The 26569-nt window shown below is 40.6% G+C and overlaps 2 protein-coding genes and 1 pseudogene across 4 annotated transcripts; all 3 read left to right on the top strand.

Annotated features, from left to right (window-relative positions):
* The first annotated feature begins 1031 nt into the window (after nucleotides 1-1031).
* LOC146567677 (uncharacterized) lies at nucleotides 1032-18281 on the top strand. 2 transcript variants are annotated; one of them, XM_085287682.1, is made up of 3 exons: nucleotides 1032-1258; nucleotides 5158-5193; nucleotides 14225-18281. In XM_085287682.1, exon 3 carries the CDS (start codon nucleotides 14333-14335, stop codon nucleotides 16487-16489), a length of 2157 nt encoding a protein of 718 aa, XP_085143808.1. In that variant the 5' UTR covers nucleotides 1032-1258; nucleotides 5158-5193; nucleotides 14225-14332; the 3' UTR covers nucleotides 16490-18281. The 2 variants fall into 2 exon arrangements, with proteins under 2 accessions (XP_085143808.1, XP_085143809.1); XM_085287683.1 differs by lacking the exon at nucleotides 1032-1258 and adding an exon at nucleotides 1269-1436.
* A 1139-nt stretch (nucleotides 18282-19420) lies between these two features.
* On the top strand, nucleotides 19421-24566 carry LOC146567676 (uncharacterized). Of its 2 annotated transcripts, none has more exons than XR_014893967.1 (2): nucleotides 19421-19587; nucleotides 21987-22076. XR_014893967.1 is itself a non-coding variant. In XM_085287681.1 (2 exons), exon 2 carries the CDS (start codon nucleotides 23529-23531, stop codon nucleotides 24561-24563), a length of 1035 nt encoding a protein of 344 aa, XP_085143807.1. In that variant the 5' UTR covers nucleotides 19421-19587; nucleotides 23182-23528; the 3' UTR covers nucleotides 24564-24566. The 2 variants fall into 2 exon arrangements, 1 of the variants encoding a protein (XP_085143807.1); XM_085287681.1 differs by lacking the exon at nucleotides 21987-22076 and adding an exon at nucleotides 23182-24566.
* A 75-nt stretch (nucleotides 24567-24641) lies between these two features.
* Nucleotides 24642-26236, top strand: LOC146567675 (NACHT, LRR and PYD domains-containing protein 1a allele 5-like; annotated as a pseudogene).
* Nucleotides 26237-26569: the final 333 nt, after the last annotated feature.

The raw sequence follows: 26569 nt of genomic DNA, 5'->3' as shown, positions 1-26569 counted from the left end.
GCTGCCTCTGTTCGGTGGTGTCGAGCCAAACGCACTTTAACGTGTGTTTGAACGAGCTGACGGTTCACTCGTTAAGCTGAAAGAAAGATGCTTTAATCACAGGAGTAACACATGTGTCCACTGTACCACCTAGAACTCAGTTCTATGAAGCTTTGAGTATTTTGGATCAGTAGCTGCTGTGTTTGTTGCATCATATTGCTGTAATTGTTTATATGCTTTATATATTCTGAGCTAAGTTGATCTATAGTGTTACATCATATTCTATAAGGATGTTATGTGTTTGTAGACTTTCTGCCCAGTTTGACCCATTTAGCAGACGTCAGCCTGTTTAAGGCTCTGATATCTATTCTGTATGACTTAAAGCAGTTATGACATGGTCTGATTTTCTCACCCAATAAAGGAATATTTACTATATCAGTCTACTCTTCATTTTATCAGAAACAGTTTTCACAGCTCGTACATTTTCCTTTTTACACATGTATGTAAGCATTGAGCCAAATGTAATAATGCCAACATATTAAACTAACAATATTTGTCTCTTATGTATAATACATCTATATATACACTGTCAAAGATACTTGTCTTTGAGGGAAGATTTAAGGTGATAGGAAATATAAGTAACTGCAACTTGAATTTTTACTGAAGCTCAGTATTTGACAGAGTTCAAGTTCACTGCTGTGATAACTAATCATGATTAATATAATGCTAACTTTAATATTGGCCATATTATATTTACATTACCAAAGTAAGATGACTTTAGTCTCATGAACAACATGAGCTAATTGTTATTTACTAAATAATCTTGAAATGACTGTTCAGTACAGGAATGAAGCCCAACAATCATGTTTTACAGTCCCGTGGTCTCAGCCTCAGATACTCAACTAATCAAAGTGATGTCATAAAAAAATGAATGACCAACAACACATTTTTTCTCCTTCATTTCTGTCAAACAAAGCTGTATGAAACGTTTCTCGCAGCGCGAAGAAGGCTAGACCGTCCCATTTCACGAGCCTCTCACTTCCGCAAACTGCGCGTACTCCGAAGCGTGCGGTCGCTGGGTTGAGACACAGCCTTTATTAACAATTTTATTTATTCTTTGTTTAATATACAACTTGAAAAAACAACAAAGAAAAATAGCAACACGTCATTTAAAGCCAGGAGTTCCTTTTTAAATTGGGAAATGAATAATGTTTAAATAAAGATTTGGGTTACTTAAAAAAGAAAAGGAAGGCGAGAAGAAGAAGAAGAAGAAAAAACGGTGGGTTGGATTATTCATTTCCGGAGTTTTTGAATAACTGGAAAGGGTTTCAAATATGTACGTCTTTACCTGAGTAGTATCGACAGAGTAACTAGGACTTTTTAAATTTATTTATTTAATTATTTGAGTCGAAGGAGGAAATGCGAGATTGGATTTAAAATGGGAGTTTCGGCAGCAGGTAACGAAACAAGAGAGCAGCATCTCTAGCAAATTTACCTGTAAACCTTACACTTTCAGATTGTAAAGTTTTGAAGGAAGGGTCTAACTGGGGTTTGTTTACATGGATTACCTGTAGACCTGATTATTTGAAACTTCGGCCTTGATTAATCCTAACATTAAGATCTAGAGTGAGAGACAGAAAACAAGGAAGTGTAACCTCGATGGGTGTACTATGAAGTACCATTAATGGCTTATCGAGCTGAAAGTCAGAGTTTCCGACTTGGAAATATGGTCGTTATGTTCAGTTTCGGTTTAAAATTGGCTCGCAATAGTCTGTAGTTTCTGCTTCTAAAGGCTGACTTTGGTCCAAGATGGCTCCGGTGTGTGTGGTGTGTGTGGCTTGCCGTTTGCCTCTGTAAATTGTGTTATTGTTTGTTTTGTTTCTTACAATTTGTGCCACCAAAATCAACTCACGACTGGTGTATGAACGACCAAAACCTTTGAATCTTCCATATTTTGCCACTAATCAGAAGGACCAAAGAACAGGGTATCCACCGCCTCTGGTTGATGTTCCTGCTTACTTGCTACGTGGTGCGCTTCCTCCTGCACCTACGCACGCACCGCCATAGACGCTGGGTAATCGTCCCGGTCGGCTGGTGAAGCTTTAAGCTTATGCTGGGCTTACACTGTGCAATTTTTTTTTTCAGTCGCGTTTACTTTTTCTTCAGCGGCTGCTCCAGTTAAGCTGGGCTTACACTGTGCGATTTTTGGCCCATTTTGAGCCGATTTTTGAGTCGTGCGACCGTTTTGGCGATCGGCCCGATTTTGGCCTTCATCGTGCGTCGTGCATCGTGTAGTATACGTGGGGTAACGAGAAGCGATTTACACCTCACGACGAGCTCCCGATCATCAATCGCTTGGTCGTGAGGACCGTCGTGAGGGTGTCACCGCAGTTTGTCACACTGCGCACGCGCAAACACAAATGTCAGCGAAAAAGACGGCACAGCACAGCAGGGCAGCGTGTGATCTGGACACAAGCGATGGAGGCACAACTTGTAGAACTTTGGAAAGCTCATCCGAGCCTTTTCGATGTGGCCTCACAAAATGATCACGACCACAACAACCGTGAAAGTAGTTGGATTTACACTGCTGCTCAATCACAGCTGCCTGATCAATGTTTTTCATTAGCAATTTAACAAAGTTGATGGTGGTGGTGTGTCTGTGATCGGATTTTAATAGTTTGTGATTTTAATATTCATGTCTGTTGCCCTGATGGACTACTTGTTCAGGAGTTTTTAAATCATAATTATTCTTTTAACCTTGTACAGTCTGTACAAGGCCCTACACATCAGCAGGGGCACACTCTTGACCTGGTGTTTTCATATGGTTGATCTATTTTTAACTTGGAAATTAGGGATTCAGTGTTTTCTGATCATTGGCATTTCTCTTGTGCATGAGTTTAATGCTTGTGCTCCACCCAGGCGCTGCTGTATGTGTAACTCGTCCACCGCTGCTCTCTTCTCCTCAACCTTTATGGAAAAAAATATTTTTATTGACCCTGAGGTCACTTTTGGCCTTAGTCCAGATGAGTTGCTTTAGCAGTTCCAGGAAACCTGTATTCAGATCCTAAACATTGTGGCCCCATTTAAAAACCAGATGCCCAAAACGTATTCTTCAGCCCTGGTCAAATGAATCCACCCGAGCAGTCAGGCGTCAGTGTAGGAGAGCAGAGCAAAAGTTGAAGAAAGACAAATTGCAGGTTTATTTTGAAATGTTAAAAGACTGTTGGAAATGTTATCTGAATACAGTAAAAAAGAAAAAAAACTGACATTTTTCTCAGCTGTGCCTCAGGCTTCGTGCCTCTTCTTTGAGCTTCTCCTAAAATCTCGGGAAATTAGTGATCTTAACACTGCTCCGTCATTACATTAAATTGTCATAATCCTCATGTTCTTTTTAAAACTATCAGCTCTGCCCTAAATGTGCTCCAGTCTACCACCCTGAAAGGCTCTGCTGACACATGTAATTAGTTCCTTTCTTTCTTTGTAAACAAGGTCGAGTCTATCAGGTCAGCAATATTACTTCCTACAGTTGACCCATCGATGATTATTCCCTGCTCAGCTTCTTTACACCACTTTGAGCCTGTTTCAATTAGGATTCTCAATGAGGATGTTGTCCCTGCATGGCTCATTAAAGAGGTTTTTCCTACGACTGGAATCTGAGGACATGCTATTATAAATAGCAGTGTTACTTTCAGTGTGGTTCCTGACGGTTTTAAACATGCAATTGTACATAATTTATTACAAAAACCTTGACCCTTCAGTTTTGCTCAAATTTTAGACCAATCTCAAAACTCCCATTCCTTTCAAAGTTATTGGAAAAAATATTTTTATGCAACTGAACTTGTTTTTAGATACTAATGGTATTATGGAGGTTTTTCAGTCTGGTTTTAAACATCCACATTCCATTGAAACAGCACTTTTATGGGTTTTTAATGACATCCTTTTAGCAAATGATTGTAAGGGTTCCGTGATCCTTGTGCTTTTAGATCTTACTGTAGCGTTTGATACTGTTGACCACAATATTCCTATCTCCCGTTTGGAACACTGGGTTGGGATTAAAGGTGCAGCACTGGATTGGCTTCGTTCCTATTTGAGTTGCAGAACGAAAACGTTTTTTCCACCTCAGACCCCCTTTCTTGTGGGGGTGCCCCAGGGCTCAATCCTTGGTCCTCTTCTTTTTTTTTCACTGTACCTGCTCCATTTAGGGTCTATTCTTAGAAAACACAAAATATCCTTTCACTGCTACACAGACGACTGCCAAATTTACTTGCCTTTAGCACCTAATGGCCCAGGCTCCATCTAGATTCTTCTCAACTGCCTTGAAGATGTCAAAGCTTGGATGGCTCTGAACTTTTTGAGTTTCAATGAGAGAAAAACGGAGGTAGTTATATTCAGGCCTAATGATATCTCATGCAACCCGCTTGGGAATTGTGGTTGGCTTGGGTCATGTATCAAACAGCATGTCACAAATCTGGGATATATTCCTTCCCTAGGTCAGCTGATGGGCTGCTTTTGCTTTTCGTTGTCCTGAAAACTAGGCTGAAACTTAGGAGAATGAGCTTTTTCAATTATGGCTCCCAAACTCTGGAATACGCTGCTATTAGACAGGCATCTTCACTTCCTGTTTTTAAGTCACTTTTGAAAACACACCATTTTTTCAATAGTGCTTAGACTGGTGTGAGTTGATATGTTTGTGTGTATTATGTGTTTTTGTGAGTGTCAGGGGTAAATATAAGAAAATAAAATGCATTTCATTTTATTGGCATCTGTCAGTGAAGGGCCACGACAGGGGAAAAAATGTCTACAGAAGCTGCTATTTTGGTATGCCCACAGTTCTGTTTTGCTAAACTTGGCTTGTTTGATTGTGTGTCTTGCTGGTGTTCAGTTACTTTTGATATTTGTACTCGACTCGCTCCATACGACACTCCTTTCTTGAGTGTTTGCGCTAGGACCAAATGTCATGACAACCATCACAAGCACAGGTGACAGTTCACCTGTGGCGTGTATATTACTTGTGTACTTTTACACAAGTAATATTGCTGCAATATGTTCTGTGTTTCATATTATTATATGCTTGGAGTAGATTTTGTACTTTGATTGTGAATAATGAGCCTGGTGCTAAATGTCCTATTTGATTTTTGTGACTTAAAGTTTGTTGGTTTTTGTTTTTGTTCATTGCAGTGAACCGAGGATAAGGCAATAGCTGTGGGACCTTTGGTGAGTCGTTTTTAACACTCCTTTTGTCGTACAACCAACTTTACACCTTTGGGAGTGGCTGTAGATCATCTACCTATTAGGGTGATTTCTGCTTCAGTCTGCATGCCAAGTATCCTTGGGCAAGATACTAACTCAAAGTGCTTGTATGAATGACCACTAGTTGTATAAAGTGCTTTGTGTCCAGGTGGTGTAGAGAAGCTCTATATGAGAACCAGTGCATTTACCATTTTCATATATATATATATGTATATATTAGGGGTGCAACGATACACAAAATTCACGGTTCGGTTCGGTTCGATACTTTGGTGTCACGATTTTTTCGATACAAAAAAAATGTTCATCCCTTTTTAATTTGTCATTTTATAAGATTATAAATATATATTTTAACTCAAAAGTACAGTTTTTAAATTTAACCCTAACCCTTGTGCGTGTTTTTTATTTTGACAGCGAATGCGCACCTGCGGACCACTTATGTGCAGCCCCGGTTATTTAGCTCGTCATATTGCAGCCACAGAAATTCTTTTGTCCATGAAACCATAAAGCTGCACTTTCTTTTTGCCTTATAGTCTGATTTGTCATAACTTCTCCGTTTTGTGGTAAGCTTTTCTTTGGCGGTCACTTCTTCACCCTGACCTGTCTTATTTGGCTCAGCAGAACTAAAATATATATCCTGCTGCTTTTACACACGCACTCACATAAGCTCAGCGATTCTCTGCGCGATCAACCTCTCACATGTTTAAGCTGCGGGAGATTTCACTTGTCATGTTTGCATAGTAAGCTAACGATTAATAAGACGATGTCAGAGGAATTGGTGCACAAATTATCATCACTCACAGATCAGTGCTGTCGCTCTCTATACACAGTTCGCACAATTGCAAAGTGAAAGCAAATTCAAACGCGATATTCAATATATTCAATATGTCACATATTGACAGTGGCTCACCGATGCCAATGACATAATTACCCAGCTACATTTCTGAAAGAATGCAAAAGCATTGACATATATTTTTCCTTCCTACAATAGCCCGACGGGCAGGGAAGAGATAGATTTTGCTAGCCCCGGGACGTCGGGCTAGCGATATTGCGAGCCCTGTATCTGATTGAGGAATCACTCATCTTTGGAAAAGAGAGTTTATTACAGAGAAATGTCTCTTTCCAAAATAAAAGCTATACTATCCGCTTCTTCTGGGCTATATTCTCAGCAGCATATTAAACATATAAGGAGAATCATGTGCTAACAGCTGTCTAAATGACTCGGCTAAAGTTAGTAGCATGCTTGCTTGTTTTTGTCTGCTTCCACTTGTCTTTGCACTAGGATGATGTCGGCGTAAATGTGCAGTCATATTCGTTGTGTTCCCACTAGTGATTTCAGGTTAATCTCGTTGAAATGACCTTAACGCCACAACACGGCAAATCTCCGTTAACGAGCTACCGCCGATCGCCCCGTGCATGGGGCTAGACGGCCAACACGTTAACGAGCTAACTGCGCTAACACACTAGTTCCCACCCATGTAATTGAGCATTGCATGGCACATCCAACATACTGTTTTACTTTAGTCCATGACTCGCTTACCTTCAGGGTCATACGTCACATGAAAACCAAAATAATTCCAAACGCCAGATCTGAATGAGGGTGGGGGAGGTCCATGTTGCAAGGAGTCCGAACGACATTCCAATGTCATTGCTGTATAGCCTGGTAGTGTGGATCAGTGAATCGATATCTCGTTCACTCTTGGCATACAGCTTGATGTCATCCATATACAGGAGGTGGCTGACAACTGCTCCGTTCCGTAGTCAGTATCCGTAGCCAGTCTTGTTAATGATCTCACTGAGGGGGTTCAGGCCTATGCAGAACAGCAGTGGGGACAGAGCATCTCCTTGGTAGATCCTGCACTTGATGGTGACTTGTGCTATGGGCTTGGAGTTGGCCTCTAGTGTTGTACGCCACATCCCCATTGAGTTCCTGATGAAGGCTCTTAGGGTCCCATTGATCTTGTACAATTCTAGGCATTCCAGTATCCAGCTGTGGGGCATTGAGTCATAGGCCTTCTTGTAATCAATCCAGGCAGTGCACAGGTTGGTCAGTCTGGTCTTGCAGTCTCGGCTGACTGTTCTGTCTACCAGTAGCTGGTGTTTTGCGCCTCTGGTATTCTTGCCAATTCCTTTCTGTGTCCCGCTCATGTATTGACCCATGAGCTTCCATGTAGTACTGAGGCAGGTTATTGGTCGGTAGTTGGAGGGGACCGGTCCCTTCTTGGGGTCCTTGGGGATCAGGACCGTCCGACCTTCGGTTAGCCATTCCGGGTGTCTCTCGTTAACTAGCAGCTGGTTCATTTGTGCTGCCAGACGCTCGTGGAGTGCAGTCAGCTTCTTTAGCCAGTAGGCGTGAACCATGTCGGGGCCTGGTGCTGTCCAACTCTTCATACTGGAGACCCTTTCTTGGATATCTGCCACTGTGATGGTTACTGGACCCTGTTCAGGGAGGTCGCTGTGGTCTGCCCTCAGATCCACTAGCCACTGAGCATTGCCGTTATGGGTTGCGTCCTTCTCCCATATGCTCTTCCAGTATTGCTCCGTCTCCAGCCTTGGTGATGCTGTTCTCTTATTGTTCCCTTGCCACTGAGAGTACACCTTTGCTGGTTCTGTGGAGAACAGCTGGTTTATTCTGCTGCCTTCTATCTCTCTGGTGTACCTCCTCAAGCGGCTGGCCAAGGCTGTGAGTCTTTGCTTGGCAGTTTCCAAGGCCTCAGGTATGGACAGCTTGCTGTATTTCTTATGCACCTTCTTTGCCGCACCTTTCTGCAACTCCGTTAGTTGGCTAACCTCCCTCCGTGCTACTTTGATCTTGCCCTCTAGCCTCCTTCTCCATGGAGGGTACTGCCCCTTGTGGCTGTTCAACTTGTAGCCAAGCATCTCAATAATCACTGCTGCCGTATTGTAGATCAGCTTGTTAGTGTCGGTAATCGTGGTTGTAGGTATTGCCCGTAGTGCTGCATTAACATCATCTAGCAGACCTTCTGAGGGTACTTCACGTAATCTTGGTAACCGGCTACGGGGGATTCAGGTTTCAAGCTTGGCCATGATCCTATTTTTCAGGTCAGTTCCTCTCGCACTCAACGATCCTTCTCCTATCGCACTTGGGGCTATGTACCCAATCTCGGGTGGGGGTGATGATATCTCCCCCCTGACCTGGCGTCCTGACTCCTCCTTGCCGTAGCATTTGTGTTGTACCTCGTCAATCTCTAGCTGTGAGAGCAGTCCCTTCTTTCGAATGTTGGAACACTGAGCTACTAGTTGTTTCGCCGTCATTGTGGATGTTGGGTATCGAAGAATCCATAGGTCCCTCATCCTATTCATGTAGCCCCTTCCGCCGGGGTTACTTGCGTAGCAGCATTCCAACAACGCCCTGTTTTCATCTCTTGCCCACCGATGCCTTCTTGTTCCAGTAGCCCACTTTTCATCAGGGTGCCCTGGTTCCTCAACACCTGACGCGGACCTTGTTGATCCGGGTGACGTCCGAGCCGGCATGCCTTCATATTTTTTGCTGCTCAGCTAATTTAAGAAACTCAGACCAAAATTTGAAGAAAAAAAAATGCTTTGGCAAGTTTGGCTATATTCCATTCAACACAGTGGAAATGGTTTGAATTTAAAACAAGCAAGTGGCAGAAAATGGTCCCAGTATGACATAAGGGAAACAGCAGGGTTGGAACACTCTCTGGTGATTTAAGATGCACATTTTGTGGTCCTTCTTTGACATAATGGAACGCCGCAAGATCCAGTAACCTAACTTCATTATAAATGACACTGAAGCCTCAGGGTATAGCTTCTTTTCATACAGCTGTTTTAAAATGTTTAATTCTTCTCATTTGTGGGAAATGGCTACAATATAGATTTTTCTTCATATAAGTTTAATATCTGTCATGGTAGAGTTTTGAAGGGTTTTCTGACTTTTGTGGTGTTTCTACACAAATATAAGCCAAAATGCACAGATAAAGGAAAGTTTAGCAGTAAAACTGTTCCTCTTCTTATACATAAACAAGTCATCACCAGAGGAAATCTGCATTTAAAACTGACAAATGACTTGTGCTGTCGAAATACCAGAACCAGCTAAAGCTATAGAGTTTTCTTTGAAGAATGAATACCTGCCTTGCAGTTTAAGCAGTGTAAAGACAGCACATGCCATTCAGACTTTCAGCTGTAACTGTCACATTGTTGTAGTATTGTGTCGGATTTATATTGATGTTCATTTCTTTTAAGATTACAGTTAATAGTGGTGCAACGGATCACGGTTGATCCGAAATCCAAACCGATCCCACTCCACGGTTCGGTACGCACTTGATTTGAAAAAGAAAAAAAAAGTATGTGTATGGTGCGTGTGATCAGTCTGTCAAGCAGTAGTTATGGTCAGCGCTAGTTATGGTCAGCGCTAGTTATGGTCAGCGCTAGCGGTCCAAGTGGCGGAGCAGAGGAGTTTGCGGCATTCAAGCAGCCCTTTGCTGCCCAATCCGACCGGGCTAAAGCTATTACTAAAGCTATTGGGGTGTTTAGCTGCAGACAGGAGGCCGTATTCCGTTGTGCAAAACAAGCGGTTTAAACTGTGATGAACGTGCTTGAGCCACGCTATGATATCTCGTTGCGCATCCACTTCAGTGTGACAAGATGGTTCCAAGCATGTATGAGCAGGAGAAGTTTAAAGTTATGGCTGAACTGTCCCAGGCTTCTTCTGTTGCTCTAACTACAAATGGGTGAAGCTCCAGGGCAACGGAAAGCCACGTGACCGTGACCGCTCGTTATATCACAGCGGAGTGGTAGATACAAAGCCCTGCACTGCCCTATAGATTACATTAGATTAGATGGAACTTTATTAATCCCTCGGGTGGGTTCCTCCGGGAAATTCAGTTTCCAGTAGCACAGCACCGACAGAAGTTGCAGAATGTGAGCAGAAATATACCATATTTACACCTATATAAATACAGAGAATACAAAAGGGATACAAAGAATAAATAGGAATAAGAATACAAGTATTGTGAGTCTATTACACCGTTGGTTATTAACAAAAACTATTGCACAGTGAAAAGGCACTACAGCTTACTTGTTCCCCCCTCCTTTGTCCCGTTTCCCCTCCCTCTCCCCTCCAGCGAGGAGTTAAACAGTTTGATGGCGTGTGGGACAAAGGACTTTTTAAGTCTGCTGGTCTTTGCCTTTGGGAGAAGCAACCTGTCACTGACAGGCTCCTCTGGTTGTTTATGGCCGTGTGCAGAGGATGAAGAGGCTGCCCAGCATGGTCCATAATGTCCATATTGCACCTTAATTTGTTTTTATATAAGTGTCTGGAATGAGTCTTGAGTTGAATGATTTTAAATAGGCAAAAAATACTTAAATAAGTAAATGGTGAGTCGAATTTTTGCCGAATTTTTTTTCTATTTTTGCTGATCCAAAAATTGATCCGATCTGTGACTTAAAACCGTGATCCGATCTGAATCGTGAGATTTTTGATCCGTTGCACCACTAACAGGTAATGAAACATTTACCATTGTAACATTAAAACAAACACTAAGGGACTGTGTTTGAAATCATGAAGCACAAACTAAAAACCAGCAACAAACAACTTAAACATAAACAATCACAAAGAAAGAACAATACAGTATCCACATCTGAACCAAAGAGTAAAACAGTGAAATGTGGATTATTAAATATTAGGTCTCTCTCCTCCAAGTCTCTGTTAGTACATGACTTAATAATTGATCAACAAATTGATTTACTCTGCCTTACAGAAACCTGGTTGCAGCAGGATGATTATGTTAGTTTAAATGAATCAACACCCCCGAGTCATTCTAACTACCAGAAATCTCGAAGCACAGGCCGAGGGGGCGGTGTGGCAGCAATGTTTCACACCAGCCTATTAATTAATGAAAGACCCAGACAGACTTTTAATTCATTTGAAAGCCTGATGCATAGCCTCGTCCACCCCAGCTGTGAAACTCAGAAACCAGTCTTACTTGTTATCATCTATCGTCCACCTGGGCCTTACACAGAGTTTCTGTCTGATTTCTCAGACTTTATATCTAATTTAGTTCTGAGCTCAGATCAAATAATTATTGTGGGTGATTTTAACATCCATGTAGATGCTAAAAATGACAGCCTCAACATGGCATTTAATCTGTTATTAGACTCAATTGGTTTCTCTCAAAATGTAAAAGAACCCACCCACCACTTTAATCACACTCTGGATCTTGTTTTAACATATGGCATAGAAACTGAACATTTAACAGTGTTTCCTGAAAACCCTCTCCTGTCTGATCATTTCCTGAACATTTACATTACATTTACAATAATTGATTACACAGCGGTGAAGAGTAGACTTTATCAAAGTAGATGTCTTTCTGAAAGTGCTGTAACTAAGTTTAAGAATATAATCCACCCACTGTTATCATCTCCAATGCCCTGTACCAACACAGAGCAGAGCAGCTATCTGAACGCTACCCCAACAGAGGTCGATTATCTTGTTAATAATTTCACCTCCTCACTACGTACGACTCTGGATACTGTAGCTCCAGTGAAAACTAAGGTCTTTAATCAGAAGTACCTGACTCCGTGGTATAATTCTCAAACACGTACTCTAAAGCAGATGACTCGTAATCTGGAGAGGAAATGGCGTGTCACAAATTTAGAGGATCATCATTTAGCCTGGAGAAATAGTTTGCTGCTTTATAAGAAAGCCCTCCGCAAAGCCAGAACATTTTACTATTCATCACTGATTGAAGAAAATAAGAACAACCCCAGGTTTCTCTTCAGCACTGTAGCCAGGCTGACAAAAAGTCAGAGCTCTGTTGAGCCAACCATCCCTTTAACGTTAACTAGTAATGACTTCATGAACTTCTTCACAAATAAAATTTTATCATTAGAGAAAAAGTTACCAATAATCATCCCACAGATGTAATATTATCTACAGCTACTCTTAGTACCATTGATGTTAAGTTAGACTCTTTTTCTCCAATTGATCTTTCTGAGTTAACTTCAATAATTACTTCCTCCAAACCATCAACGTGTCTTTTAGACCCCATTCCTACAAAACTGCTCAAAGAAGTCCTGCCATTAATTAATTCTTCGATCTTAAATATGATCAACCTATCTCTAATGATCGGCTATGTACCACAGGCCTTCAAGCTGGCTGTAGTTACACCTTTACTCAAAAAGCCATCTCTAGACCCAGCAGTCTTAGCTAATTATAGGCCAATCTCCAACCTTCCTTTCATATCAAAAATCCTTGAAAGAGTAGTTGTCAAACAGCTAACAGATCATCTGCAGAGGAATGGTTTATTTGAAGAGTTTCAGTCAGGTTTCAGAGCTCATCACAGCACAGAAACAGCTTTAGTGAAGGTTACAAATGATCTTCTTATGGCCTCTGACAGTGGACTCATCTCTGTGCTTGTCCTGCTAGACCTTAGCGCAGCATTCGATACTGTTGACCATAATATCCTATTAGAGCGATTAGAACATGCTGTAGGTATTACAGGTACTGCACTGCAGTGGTTTGTATCATATCTATCTAATAGACTCCAATTTGTGCATGTAAATGGAGAGTCCTCTTCACAAACTGAGGTTAATTATGGAGTTCCACAGGGTTCAGTGCTAGGACCAATTCTGTTTACATTATACATGCTTCCCTTAGGCAGCATCATTAGAAGACATAGCATACATTTTCACTGCTATGCTGATGACACCCAGCTCTATCTGTCCATGAAGCCAGATAACACACACCAATTAGTTAAACTGCAGGAATGTCTTAAAGACATAAAGACCTGGATGGCCGCTAACTTTCTGCTTCTTAATTCAGATAAAACTGAGGTTATTGTACTCGGCCCTGAAAATCTTAGAAATATGGTATCTAACCAGATTCTTATTCTGGATGGCATTACCTTTGCCTCCAGTAACGCTGTGAGGAACCTTGGAGTCATTTTTGACCAGGACATGTCCTTCAACGCTCATATTAAACAAATATGTAAGACTGCTTTCTTCCATTTGCGCAACATCTCTAAAATTAGAAATATCCTGTCTCAGAGTGACACTGAAAAACTAGTTCATGCATTTATTACTTCCAGGCTGGACTACTGTAATTCATTATTATCAGGATGTCCAAAAAACTCGCTGAAAAGCCTTCAACTAATCCAAAATGCTGCAGCAAGAGTCCTGACAGGGACTAGAAAGAGAGAGCAGATTTCTCCTGTTTTGGCTTCCCTTCATTGGCTTCCTGTTAAATCCAGAATTGAATTCAAAATCCTGCTCCTCACATACAAGGTCTTAAATAATCAGGCCCCATCTTATCTTAATGACCTTGTAGTACCATATCACCCTATTAGAGCACTTCGCTCTCGCTCTGCAGGCCTACTTGTTGTTCCTAGAGTATTTAAAAGTAGAATGGGAGGCAGAGCCTTCAGTTTTCAGGCCCCTCTTCTGTGGAACCAGCTTCCAGTTTGGATTCGGGAGACAGACACTATCTCTACTTTTAAGATTAGGCTTAAAACTTTCCTTTTTGCTAAAGCATATAGTTAGGGCTGGACCAGGTGACCCTGAATCCTCCCTTAGTTATGCTGCAATAGATGTAGGCTGCCGGGGGATTCCCATGATGCATTGAGTTTTTCCTTTCCAGTCACCTTTCTCACTCACTATGTATTAATAGACCTCTCTGCATTGAATCATATCTGTTATTAACCTCTGTCTCTCTTCCACAGCATGTCTTTATCCTGTCTTCCTTCTCTCACCCCAACCGGTCGCAGCAGATGGCCGCCCCTCCCTGAGCCTGGTTCTGCCGGAAGTTTCTTCCTGTTAAAAGGGAGTTTTTCCTTCCCACTGTCGCCAAAGTGCTTGCTCATAGGGGGTCATATGATTGTTGGGTTTTTCTCTGTATCTATGAAGCGCCTTGAGGCGACTTTTGTTGTGATTTGGCGCTATATAAATAAAATTGAATTGAATTGAATTGATTATTTTACAAGAGTTTTAATTGTTTGGTTTTTTTTATTCTGTTTTCCAGAAGGGGAAAACTACAAGAGCGAAAAAGGTCATGAAGGAATAATTCAAAACATCTGACAGGAAGCAGTGAAAAAACCGAGACCAGATAAAACGCAGTGTTACTGAAAAAATGGATATACCATTAAACACAAAATCAAGGAGCAAAAGCAGGAGTGGGAGCACTAAAGAAAAAGAAGACTCAGATGTTAGTATACATCATTCAGAGATCCAGAGTACACCTCAATGGCTTCATGGAGGATTTGGCCTTTCTCCTCTAAAAAGAGAGTTAAAATCAGGAGAAGGTTTCATTGCCCCTTACCCTTACCCCCTTGCCTCTATGTATTACAGCAACCCGTATCCAGCACCTGGAATAACTACTTCGTCACTTGTTCCACAAGAGTATGAAATGAAGGGAAAGGGAAGAAAAAAGGCAAACAAAACAGGACTGTTGGAAGGCTCTGATTTACTCCTTCATGGTAAACACGAGCAAAATGAAAGAGAAAAGACAGAAAGCATACTGTCAGAAATGATCAAAAACCAAAAAAATGAACAAAAAGAATCAGAAATGACAAACTTGCATTCTGAAATGAACCTTCCTGCTTGGAAGGTTCGAGTGCCCAGCTTTGATTCAGATTTTACCCCGGCAATGTTAAATCATCATGTAAGAGTTTCTGAAATACAAGAAATGTTACGAAGGAAAAAAAGGAGGATGTTAATGGGTTCTCCGTCAATTACTCGAGCTAAACACAAGCAAACGCAGACAGAAATAACAGGAAGCTTCCTTTCTAACACTTGTGAACATTGCGTATACATGCCTACATGGGAAATAAGAGAAAAATTTCCATCTCCAGGTCCATCTCCAGGTGATGTTAATCACATCAGAAGAGTTCCAAAATCAAGTGACTCTAAATATCCTCCTTCCTGCTCCTTTTCTGTGACTTCTTTTGTTGACGAATCAGCAGCAGATAGCAGCACTGCAAGTCCTGAGAGTGAAGAAATCATGACACACAGTATTATGAAGTTAGAAGCCATGCCATACGATTATAAACTTCGAGGAACATCTGGATCTAGTGGGCTGTCCAGCAGATCCTGCCTCTTGCCTTGTTCTCACAGCATGGTCTCACTGAGCAAAATACCCCGTGCAAAGAACAACTTTACACAAGTAAACAGCTCACCTGATATGCTGTTAAATGAGTTTACACCAGTTATCACTGATGATTTTGATGATGAAAACTACACGTTCCAGTGCTCCTGTCCAGGCCTGTACCAGTGCAGTGTGACCGGCCTGGTGTTTTTAATGAAGGCAGAAGGAGACGTGCTTTACAGGACTGTCCCTTGGAACAGGAGGCTGCTGGCCCAACACCACAAGAAGCCTGCAGGACCCCTGTTTGACATCAAATGTCAGCAGCAGTCTGTGTGTCAGCTTTGTCTCCCACACTGTGAGCTCATCTCCACAGGTGGAGGTCAGTTCTTGCAGGTCGCTCATGTGAAGGAGGAGGGCATCGAGTTCATCACCCCTCAGCGGATAACGGAAAGTCACGTTGTTATAAACCTCACAGGGTTTTCTGGTTATGGTAATGTGAAGGATGAAGACTCTCCTCCCGACCCAGTCCAAGCTTTGGTTCTGCTCTTCTACAAACCCCCAGTTGATCGTGATCCCAGATCCATCCTCAATGTATTGTTGTTGCCAAGGAACATCGTGATCCGTGATGTACAGCGCACCAGGAGGAAACTAAATGGGGATGAGAGGTACATAGATACATCTCCTCACTGCAAACTGCATCCAAAGCAGGTTTACACTCTGTCCACTGTTCCTGAGGATGATCTGATTACAGTTCAACCAAAAGAGATAGATTTTGATGATGAGTACCACGACAGCTACTTCACATCTTTCCAGGTGATTTTAAGAATAGTCTTCAGCGATATTAGCCTGAGTCTGAAAGAAAAGAGCAGCTCCACCTGTGTTTGGGAAAGAGATCTATGTATTTTCTCCCCTACAGTGGGAACTATAAATCTTCCTCCTTCTGAGAGGCTGTTAAACACACGAAGCTGCTTCATTGAAGGGATATCAGAACCTAATCTCAACAGCCTGATCGACAAACTGCTGGAGAAAAAGGTGATAACTGATGCAGAGAGGGAGGCAGCAGATGCGAAGCAAGACAAAAGGGAAGAGGCTCGTTTTGTTATCGACACTGTGAGGAATAAAGGTGATGCTGCCAGTTCAGAGTTGATTAACATTCTCCGTGAGCTTGACAAAATCCTCTTTGAGCACCTCAGGTTAAACTGAACAGATTTTTTTGTAGCATTTGTGGGGAGAAAGTGAAGCAATTACCTGCCTGTGTGTAAATGGTAAAATTGCCTGTATTTATAGCGCTTTACTAGCCCCTAAGGACCCCAAAGCACTTCACACATCCAGTCATCCACACATTCACACACTGGTGATGGCAGCTACATTGTAACCACAGCCACCCTGGGGCGCACTGACAGAGGCGAGGCTGCCGGACACTGGCGCCACCGGGCCCTCTGACCACCACCAGTAGGCAACGGGTGAAGTGTCTTGCCCAAGGACACAACGACCGAGACTGTTGGAGCCGGGGCTCGAACCGGCAACCTTCCGGTTACAAGACCATATGTGTAGGGTCAGCATATGGTGGCAAATATTTTAAGAGGTAAAAACAAAAAACAGTTTGTTGGTCTGAAAATAATTTGATAACACACTTTAAATATACACAACCAGTCAAAATTTAGACACACATTCTCATTTAATGGTTTTTCTTTAGTTTTACTACTTTCTACATTGTAGATGCATACTGAAGACATCAAATATATTAAGCAAAATATATGAAGTCATGTAGCAAAGAAAAGAAAAAATTATCTGAATATGTCTTACACTATAGATTCCTCAAAGTAGCCCTTTGCTTTGTTGACAGCGCTGTAAACCCTTGGACTTCTCTCAGAGAGCTTCATGATGTAGTCACCTGAAATGGTTTTCACATCACAGGTGTGCCTGTCAGGGTTCATTGGTGAAATGTTTTGCCTTCTTTATGGGGTTGGGACCATCAGTTGTGTTGTTTTTTTGTTTTAAAATTGCCCGATGCTTTTGTACGCTTCCTTATGTTATTTTACCTTACAGTAACACGATATAACTAACAATGGCATGACCAATATTTTAGGCTTCACACAGTCAAACTGGTCATTTCAGTGACTTTTTGCTTTGAAACTTTGCACTTTGTCACAGACGTTAGACTTCTTCTGTTAAGTTGTTGTGACTGTGTGGAATGAACCAAATCTGACAGGTGAATATAATTCTTTGAAAAAATTTGCATTAAATTAAACTTGATTTGATTCAAACAAGTTCTATAAAATTAAAAATGTTTATAAATTGTGTTTTACTGCAGATCTCACATGTTATTTATGGCAGGAAGTTTCTGATTAAAAATCCACAAACGCACCTTTTGTAAAGACAGCTGAATACTGACATGATGGCAGTGTCATCATGTCAGTATTTAAACTCAACATCAGTCTGAGTTTAAATAAAGTGAATCTGTTTCAACAAATCTGACCAAAAGAAGCAGCTAAACACATTTACCTTTAAATTCCTGCTTTGTTTTGAAGCTGTATTGCAATATTGTGAATTGGGTTTTAGTTTGCTCTTTAGGCTACTTTTTAGTATTGTTTATTTATTCTCACTTTTATTTTTAGATTTTCAGTTTCTAGCTTGCTTTATTAAATATAATAACTTGTATCCATGGTTATTTAACTTGTTTACAGTAAAGTGAAATGGGTTTTTTTATTTAATTTAAGATGTATTTACTGTACCTTAAATTACATTAATTTACTTTGAAGATTTTTTTTTTAATATTTCGGCGACTCTCCCAACATTGATGACATAGACTGGGCATGGCCTCCCATCCAAGGCCCTGAGAAATCACTTGAATCACTATGGGTTACCCTATGTACCCACGTAATTGGTTTTTGGTCCCGTATGGTGATGAATTGTTAAGTAACAATTTTTGTATGTTAAAAAAGCATTTTTTTTCTTTTTGTATATAAATAAATGTTGATGTTGTGTGATGGGATTGTGTGCTTCAGTTTTATTTATAATGTGCCAAATAACTACAATTGATGGCTCAAGGCAATGCCATCCAGAGTAAGGATCTTGTTAGTCACAGTGTTACTAAGAATTTTACATCCAGTACGATGTCCTCAGTTTTATCTGAATTTAGAAGCACATAATAATGAGCATTAAAAGTTTGTGAACATGTATGATATGCCTTCTGAAGCATGGATAATATAAATAGAAATGGTCCCAGCATGAAACCCTGTAGAGCATCATCATTAACCTCAGTTGAAGTCAAATTATTATGATTGGGAAACAGACTTCGGATGCAGTATTTCTCTTCATGTAGGTGTAATTCCCATCAGGCAAGCATCACAAAGATCTCCCAACTGCTGTGATAGTTCTACGTGGTTTGGGGAAAATGAATAAAATCTCTTTAAAACAGAATATAAATAACGTTTGTTTTATATTACTGTATATCTCTATATATTGTGTATTACTTAACAGACATATTTTTTCTTTGTTTCATATTCTCTAGGTCACATGGCCGCAAACGTTAATACGTAAGATGTCTTATGGTACTACTTCATTCAACAATCTAATTTATCCTTTGTTTAATAAACAACCTGAAAAAACAACAAAGAAAAGTATCAACACACCCTTTAAAGCCAGGAGTTCCTTTCTAAATTAGGAAATGGATAATGTTTAAATAAAGTGTTTGGTCTACTTTAAAAAAAATCGAATCTGGAATAAAATAAACTCACATACAGTGCGGGCATATGAGTTTAATATCAAAGTAAGGAAAAGGATCAGTGATGATTCAGTCGAAACAGGAGAAATGGTTTCAACACTGTTAGCTGTCCAGTGGATTGAAGATGCAAACCCGCTGAGATCTGTGTTATGCTCAGACTCGAGTTCATCATTGGCCAGTTTACAAGACAGTCACTCAGACTGCAGACCTGACATCCTGATAGAGATCCAGCAAACGTTAAGGCTGACGCATTTGTTTGAGAGGATTTGATTGATTTTCACATTTCAGTCAATACTCCAACCAGTTGGTGGCGGTAAAGCACTATTTTGCTGTTTGCAAACCATCAATAAATAATATCAAGAAGAAGAAGAAAAAGAAGACGCACCTGAAAAAAAGGTGGGCGGGACTATTCATTAGCGGAGTTTTTGAATAACTGGAAAAGATTACAAACGTGTACATCTTCACCTGAGTAACATCGACAGAGTAACTCGCACTTTTTTAATTTATTTATTTAATTATTCGAGTCGAAGGAGGAAATGCGAGATTGGATTTACCATGGGAGCTCCAGCAGCAGGTAAGGAAACACGAGAGCATCTCTAGCAAATTTATCTATAAACGTTACACTTTTAAAATGTATCAAAGTTTTGAAGGAAGGGTCTCGATGGGGTTTGTTTACACGGATTACCTGTAGACCTGATTATTTGAAACATAGGCCTTGATTAATATGAGCAGATCTGGTGTGACAGACAGAAAGCGAGGAAATGTAACCTCCTAAGACCCGAACTCTTCCATGGCATGCATTTTTTATTTCCCTTTGATATTCGGGCATATTGGGACCCGATAAATGTAAAAACAAAGAATTAGCAGTTTATTTGTTTATTTTTTTTTACCTAATTTTTGTTTCTAAGAAAAACGAGAGCCACACATGAGGATATTCGTTTAAAATTTCGATAGAACAGTAGTAGTATAACGTCCCCGTAAGTCATTCAGTTTCGGTTTAAAATCGTCTGATTCTTTTATTTAAAGCATGTTTCATGCGCAGTAGTCTTTAGTTTCTGCTTCTTGTTCAGTTGTTGCTTTGCATGCCCTGTACAGGCTCTTGGTAAATGCATTGAGGAAATCAATGACTGGTTGTGCCACAATTTTCTCCAGCTAAACAAAAACAAAACTGAGGTAATAGTTTTTGGCGCCAAAGAAAAACGATTACAGGTCACCAGAGAACTTCAATCTATACATCTAAAAACCACCAACCAGGCGAGAAATTTGGGTGTAGTGATGGATGCAGACCTAAACTTAGAAAAACACATTAAGACAATAACAAAGTCAGCTTACTATCACCTCAAGAATATATCAAGGATAAAAGATCTGATGTCTCAACAGGACCTGGAAAAACTAGTCCATGCATTCATCTTTAGTAGGCTTGATTACTGTAACAGCATCTTTACAGGTCTACCTAAAAAATCAGTCAGACAACTACAGCTCATTCAGAACTCTGCTGCTCGAGTCCTCACTAAGACCAAAAAAGTGGACCACATCAGTCCAGCTCTGAGGTCTTTACACTGGCTGCCTGTCCGTCAGAGGTGTTGAAAATACGCAGTTCTTTGAATCTTTGGGCTGAAGGAAGGACAATACTCGGTGTATAAATGCTCAATCAACAATCATTTATTTCCATACAATTCAACAATAAGAGCATTACAACGTCCGGACGGGAGAGATGCCTGCAGAGGTTCGACAGCATGTCTCAAAATGGTGACGGGTTGCTCAGCTTTTTATAGTCTCTAGTGGCCCCCAGCTAGTCGTAAAAGCCAAAACATCACATTTTTTCTCTGTTACAGCGCCTAAGTTATGACCTCGGCAGTTGTTTCTCTGCTTTCTGTAAGGTGGGGGTGTGGAATGTGGTCTATCTATCTCCCCTGTCTTTAGACACAGAGTCTCCTGCTTACAACCTTCTCTTCATGATTCAACAATTAAGCATGTCAAGAAAACAGTGTAACACATTCCCAGCAGATCAAGGATACAGAGTGATGCACATTTATCCAATGGACTAATATGTGAATATGTTCTGTTAACTCAAAAGTATAATGAGAACTAAACTACATACAGCTCACACACTCTATTTTAAAGGGTATAATATGATCTACAGCAGTATTCTAATTCAACTACTTTGATTACATATATAAGGTAACATATAATAACAGAATAATTTAATAGAGGATAGACTATAAAGTTCTGATGCTGGTCTATAAAGCTCTGAATGGTTTAGGACCAAAATACATCAGTGACCTCCTGACCCAGTATGAACCTTCCAGATCCCTCAGGTCATCTGGATCCGGTCTTTTATCAGTTCCCAGAGTCAGAACCAGACACGGAGAAGCTGCATTCAGCTTTTATGCTCCTTATATCTGGAACAAACTCCCAGAAAGCCTCAGATCAGCTGAAACACTCAGTTTATTTAAATCCAGGTTGAAGACTCACCTGTTCTCAGCTGTTCATGATTTTATCGACTGTTATTTTTTTTAATCAATTTTAAATCGTGCTTTTTTTTAATTGTTTTTGTTTTTTAATGTCTCTGTAAAACACTTTGAATCACCTTGTTGTTGAATTGTGCTATATAAATAAACTTGCCTTGCCTTGCATGAATAACATAAATATAAGATAAGATAAGATAAGATAACCTTTATTAGTCCCACATGTGGGAAATTTGTTTTGTCACAGCAGGAAGTGAACAGTGCAAAAGTTATATAGCAAAAATTAGAATACAATAAGAATAAAACACTGTACACAACTGTACAGAATAGAATAAAATACTATATACAGTAGAATAAATAGAATAAAATATACAATAGGGTAAAAATAGAATACAAATGCTTAATACAACTGAGTAAAAATACAAGGAGTTCTAATAACTTATCAAAGTGTGTTTAATATTCTGTATAATCAATTTGTATTATTATTGCCTTCAAATGACTTCAGCTGGGATAAGTGATGGATGGAGCGAGTTTTACTGCGGTCCGGGATTTTCCAAACAGGAGGCTGGAAAGGAATTGCACTGGAGCACAGCAGTTAAATATAAGAAATAAAATGCATTTCATTGGCTATGGGACATATTTGTTAGACAAAACATGCACCTACAAATGACATGATGTTACTTTATTCAACAATATATATTTTATGCTAAATTAAAAAAAAAAGCCTGAAACTAATATAGAAATACAAAAAGCAAATCAAAGTAAAACTGTTCCTCATTCACATAAACGGGTCATCCCCAGAGAAAATCTGCATAAAAACGGACATCTGACTTGTGCCATGGAAATGCAAGAACCAGCTAAAGCTACATGTTTTTCTTTGCAAGCCATGTATGCATTTTTCAGAGTTTAAACAGAATTAAGATGGCACATGCCATTTACATTTTCACCTGTAACTTTCAAGTATTTGTAGTATTTTCTATGGGCTGTGTTATATTTATATTGTCTATACCAGCGGTCCCCAACCCCTGTGCCTTGGACCGGTACCGGTCCGTGAGTCGCTTGGTACCAGGCCGCGAGAGTTGAGGCTCAGGTGTGAAATGTATGGTTTTCAGGGTTTTTATCGGTTTTCAGCGTTATTTTGTTATTGTCTTTATCGTTAACTCTGTTTTCCTGGGTCTTTTCACATGTGTTATGAATAAATCTTTTTTTTCGGTACTAGTACCTTAAAGGTCGGTCCGTGAAAATACTGTCGGGCACAAACCGGTCCGTGGCGCACAAAAGGTTGGGGACCGCTGGTCAATACCACAGGTGTCGAACTCCAGGCCTCGAGGGCCAGTGTCCTGCGGGTTTTAGATGTGTCCTTGCACAGCTGATTTAAATGGCTAAATTACCTCCTTGACATGTCTTGAAGTTCTCCAGAGGCCTGGTAATGACCTAATCATTTGATTCAAGTGTGCTGACTGGTGTTATCTAAAACCTGCAGGACACCGGCCCTCGAGGTCTGGAGTTCGACACCCCTGGTCTATACTGTTGATTGAAAGTTTTGTTGTGTTTTTTTTTTTTTTTTTTTTTTTTTTTTTTTTTAAGGTTACACAGTTAATAAATCATTTACCATTGTCGCATTAAAATAAACACTGTGAGGCACTGTGTTTATAAGAGTTTTAATTAGTTAATGAATTTTATTCTGTGTTTTCCACCAGGGGAAAACTCCAACAGCCAAAGTCGCTGTAAAATGTTTTGAATAGTTCATAACATTTTCAGTGGTCATTGAAAACAAAGGCAAGCTCAATTTCCCTTGATGGAGGAATTTGGATATACCGCTTAACAAAAAAAATCAAGAAGTGAAACTTCGAGTGGAAGCGAAAGCACAGGAGAAAAAGAAGACTCCGAAGTTAGATCGTAACCTAATGATCCAGAATAAACCCGTGTCTCAGCTTCTAAACCAGTGTTTTAGAAGTTCATCCCTAAATTCTCAGTAAGCTTGTTTTTCAACTCTTGTATATCATTGGATGTTCATACCTGGGTGCATAACAGCCATTAGAACAAGATGTACAGTCCAACACGGAATAGAACAGCAAGAGCTGAACTAACTTCAGTTCAGGCAGCACAAGATGCCCTTCGACCAGCACAAGATGCCGTACAGTTCTTTCGGCCAACACAAGATGCCGTTCGGTTCCTTCAACCAACACAAGATGCTGTTCAGCCCCTTCGACCAACACAAGATGCTGTTCAGCCCCTTCGACCAACACAAGATGCCGTTTGGGCCCTTCAACCAACACAAGATGCTGTACAGTTCTTTCGGCCAACACAAGATGCCGTTAGGGCCCATCGACCAACACAAGATGCCGTTAGGGCTTTTCAGCCAAGACAAGATACCGTTCGGTTCCTTCGACCAACACAAGATGCCCTTCAGGTAAAACAAGACGCCCTTCGGGCAACACAAGATGCACTTCGGGCAACACAAGATGCCCTTCGGGCAACACAAGATACCTTTCGGGCAAAACGAGATGACCTTCGGGTCCTTCAGGCAACACAAGATAACCTTCGGCTCCTTCAGGTAACACAAGATGACCTTCGGGCAAAACAAGACGCCCTTCGGGCCCTTCAGGTAAAGCAAGATGCCCTTCAGGCAAAACAAGATGCCCTTCAGGCAAAACAAAATGCCATTCATGCAAAGCAAGATGCACTTCGGGCCCTCGAGGCAAAACAACATGCCTCTCAGGTCCTTCAGGCAAAACAAGAAGCCATTCGGGCAACACAAGAGGCCCTTCAGGCGAAACAAGATTCTCTTCAGGCAACACAAGATGCCCTTCAGGCAAAACAAGATTCTCTTCGGGCAACACAACATGCCCTTCAGGCAGCGCAAGATGCCCTTCGGGCAACAGAACATGCCCTTCAGGCGACACAAGATGCCCTTGGGTCAAGACCAGATATCCGTCAGCCTCTTCAGGCAACACGAGATGGTCTTAATGACACTTGTTCACCTTTTGTTGACGAATCAGCAGCAGGTAGCAGTTCTGACTATGAAGAAGTCATGAAGCGCATTAATATGGAGTCGGAAACTGTGTTGGATGATGATTAAATAAACTTTAATGAAAATCTGCTCCACTCTCAGCTTATCCTCTCTTTCACTTCTCCAGTAATTTCAGTGGACCCTGGAGGACATCCTGCCTCTTGCCTTGTTCTCACAGGATGGTCTCACTGAGCAAAATACCCTGTGCAAACAACGTCGCACAAGTAAACAGCTCACCTGATATGCTGTTAAAGGTCTTCACACCTGTTATTAATGATGATTTTTAATGATGAAACCTGCCTGTACCAGTGCAGTGTGACCGGCCTGGTGTTTTTAATGAAGGCAGAAGGAGACGTGCTTTACAGGACTGTCCCTTGGAACAGGAGGCTGCTGGCCCAACACCACAAGAAGCCTGCAGGACCCCTGTTTGACATCAAATGTCAGCAGCAGTCTGTGTGTCAGCTTCATCTCCCACACTGTGAGCTCATCTCCACAGGTGGAGGTCAGTTCTTGCAGGTCGCTCATGTGAATGACGAAGGCATCGAGTTTATTAATCCTCACCTCAGGATGAAGACTCTCCTCCTGACCCAGTCCAAGCTTTGGTTCTGCTCTTCTACAAACTCCCAGTTGATCCTGATCCCAGATCCATCCTCAGTGTGTTGTTGCTTCCAAGGAACATCGTGATCCGTGATGTACAGCGCACCAGGAGGAAACTAAATGGAGATGAGAGGTACATAGATACATCTCCTCACTGCAAACTGCATCCAAAGCAGGTTTACACTCTGTCCACTGTTCCTGAGGATGATCTGATTAAAGTTCAACCAAAAGAAGCTGATTTTGATGATGAGTACCACGACAGCTACTTCACGACATTCCAGGTGATTTTAAGAATCCTCACAGATGTTGACCTCAGTCTGAAAGATGAGAGCAGCTCCACCTGTGTTTGGGAAAGAAAATTGTGTCTTTTCTCCCCTACAGTGGGAACTTTGAGTCGTCCTCCTTCTGAGAGGCTGTTAAACACACGAAGCTGCTTCATTGAAGGGATATCAGGACCTGTTCTCAACAGCCTGATCGACAAACTGCTGGAGAAAAAGGTGATAACTGATGCAGAGAGGGAGGCAGCAGATGCGAAGCAAGACAAAAGGGAAAAGGCTCGTTTTGTTATTGACACTGTGAGGAGTGAGTTCACTTTCTCCATGAGAATGATCACATCCTCTGTCAGCACCTCAGGTTAAACTGAATGGATATTTTATGGATCATAATGTGTTTCTTTAATGATGCCAAAGTCATTTTTATCTTTCTTTGACAACTGAAGTGAGTGAAGAAAGACATTTTTTTTTTATTTTATTCTGAAACCATATAATTTAAACTTTTCATCAAATATTGCGGCTGCATTTATTTTTATTCTGCACTTTTGCACTTTGTCACAGACGTTAGAGTTCTTCTGTTCAGTTGTTGTGACTGTGTGGACCAAATCTGACAGGTGAAGATAATTCTTTAAAAAAAAAAAGTTGCATTAAAATCAATTTTGATTTGTTTCAAAGAAGTTCTATAAAATTAAAAATGTTTATAAATTGTTTTTTACTGCAGATCTCACATGTTATTTATGGCAGGAAGCACACATTTCTCTGTAGGTTTCTGATTTAAAAATCCACATACGCACTTTTTGTAAAGACAGCTGAATGATGACAGTGATTTCAACATCCTAGTCTGAGTTTAAATAAAGGGAAACAAACATTAAAGTGTCTTTAGTGTGTGTTTGAATCTGTTTCAACAAATCTGACAGAAACTAAACAGCTAAACACATTTACCTTTAAATTCCTGCTTTGTTTTGAAATTATGCAATAATGTGAGTTAGATTTTAGTCTGCTCTTTAGGGTGTTTTTCAGCATTATTTATTCTCACTTTTATTTTCAGTTTCTAGTTTGCTTTATTAACTATAATAACTTGTCCCCATGGTTATTTAACTTGTTTAAAGTAAAGTGAAACAATTTTTAGCTTTAAGACGGCCTTTAACGAGGTATCAAATTAATTAAATTTACTTGAAAGTGTGTTACAAGATAATTTCCTTTAAA

This window comes from Mchenga conophoros, linkage group LG9 (genome assembly GCF_057382185.1).
Source record: "Mchenga conophoros isolate Kocher_MC1m ecotype Shallow Benthic linkage group LG9, M_conophoros_male_GT1.1, whole genome shotgun sequence".
NCBI classification, from domain to species: Eukaryota; Metazoa; Chordata; class Actinopteri; order Cichliformes; family Cichlidae; genus Mchenga; species Mchenga conophoros.
This window is presented reverse-complemented; position numbering and strand designations above follow the sequence as displayed.

Coding starts and splice junctions, on each gene's coding strand:
- LOC146567676 (XM_085287681.1), top strand. CDS start 23,529: ATGTACAGTCCAACACGGAATAGAACAGCAAGAGCTGAACTAACTTCA.
- LOC146567677 (XM_085287682.1), top strand. CDS start 14,333: ATGGATATACCATTAAACACAAAATCAAGGAGCAAAAGCAGGAGTGGG.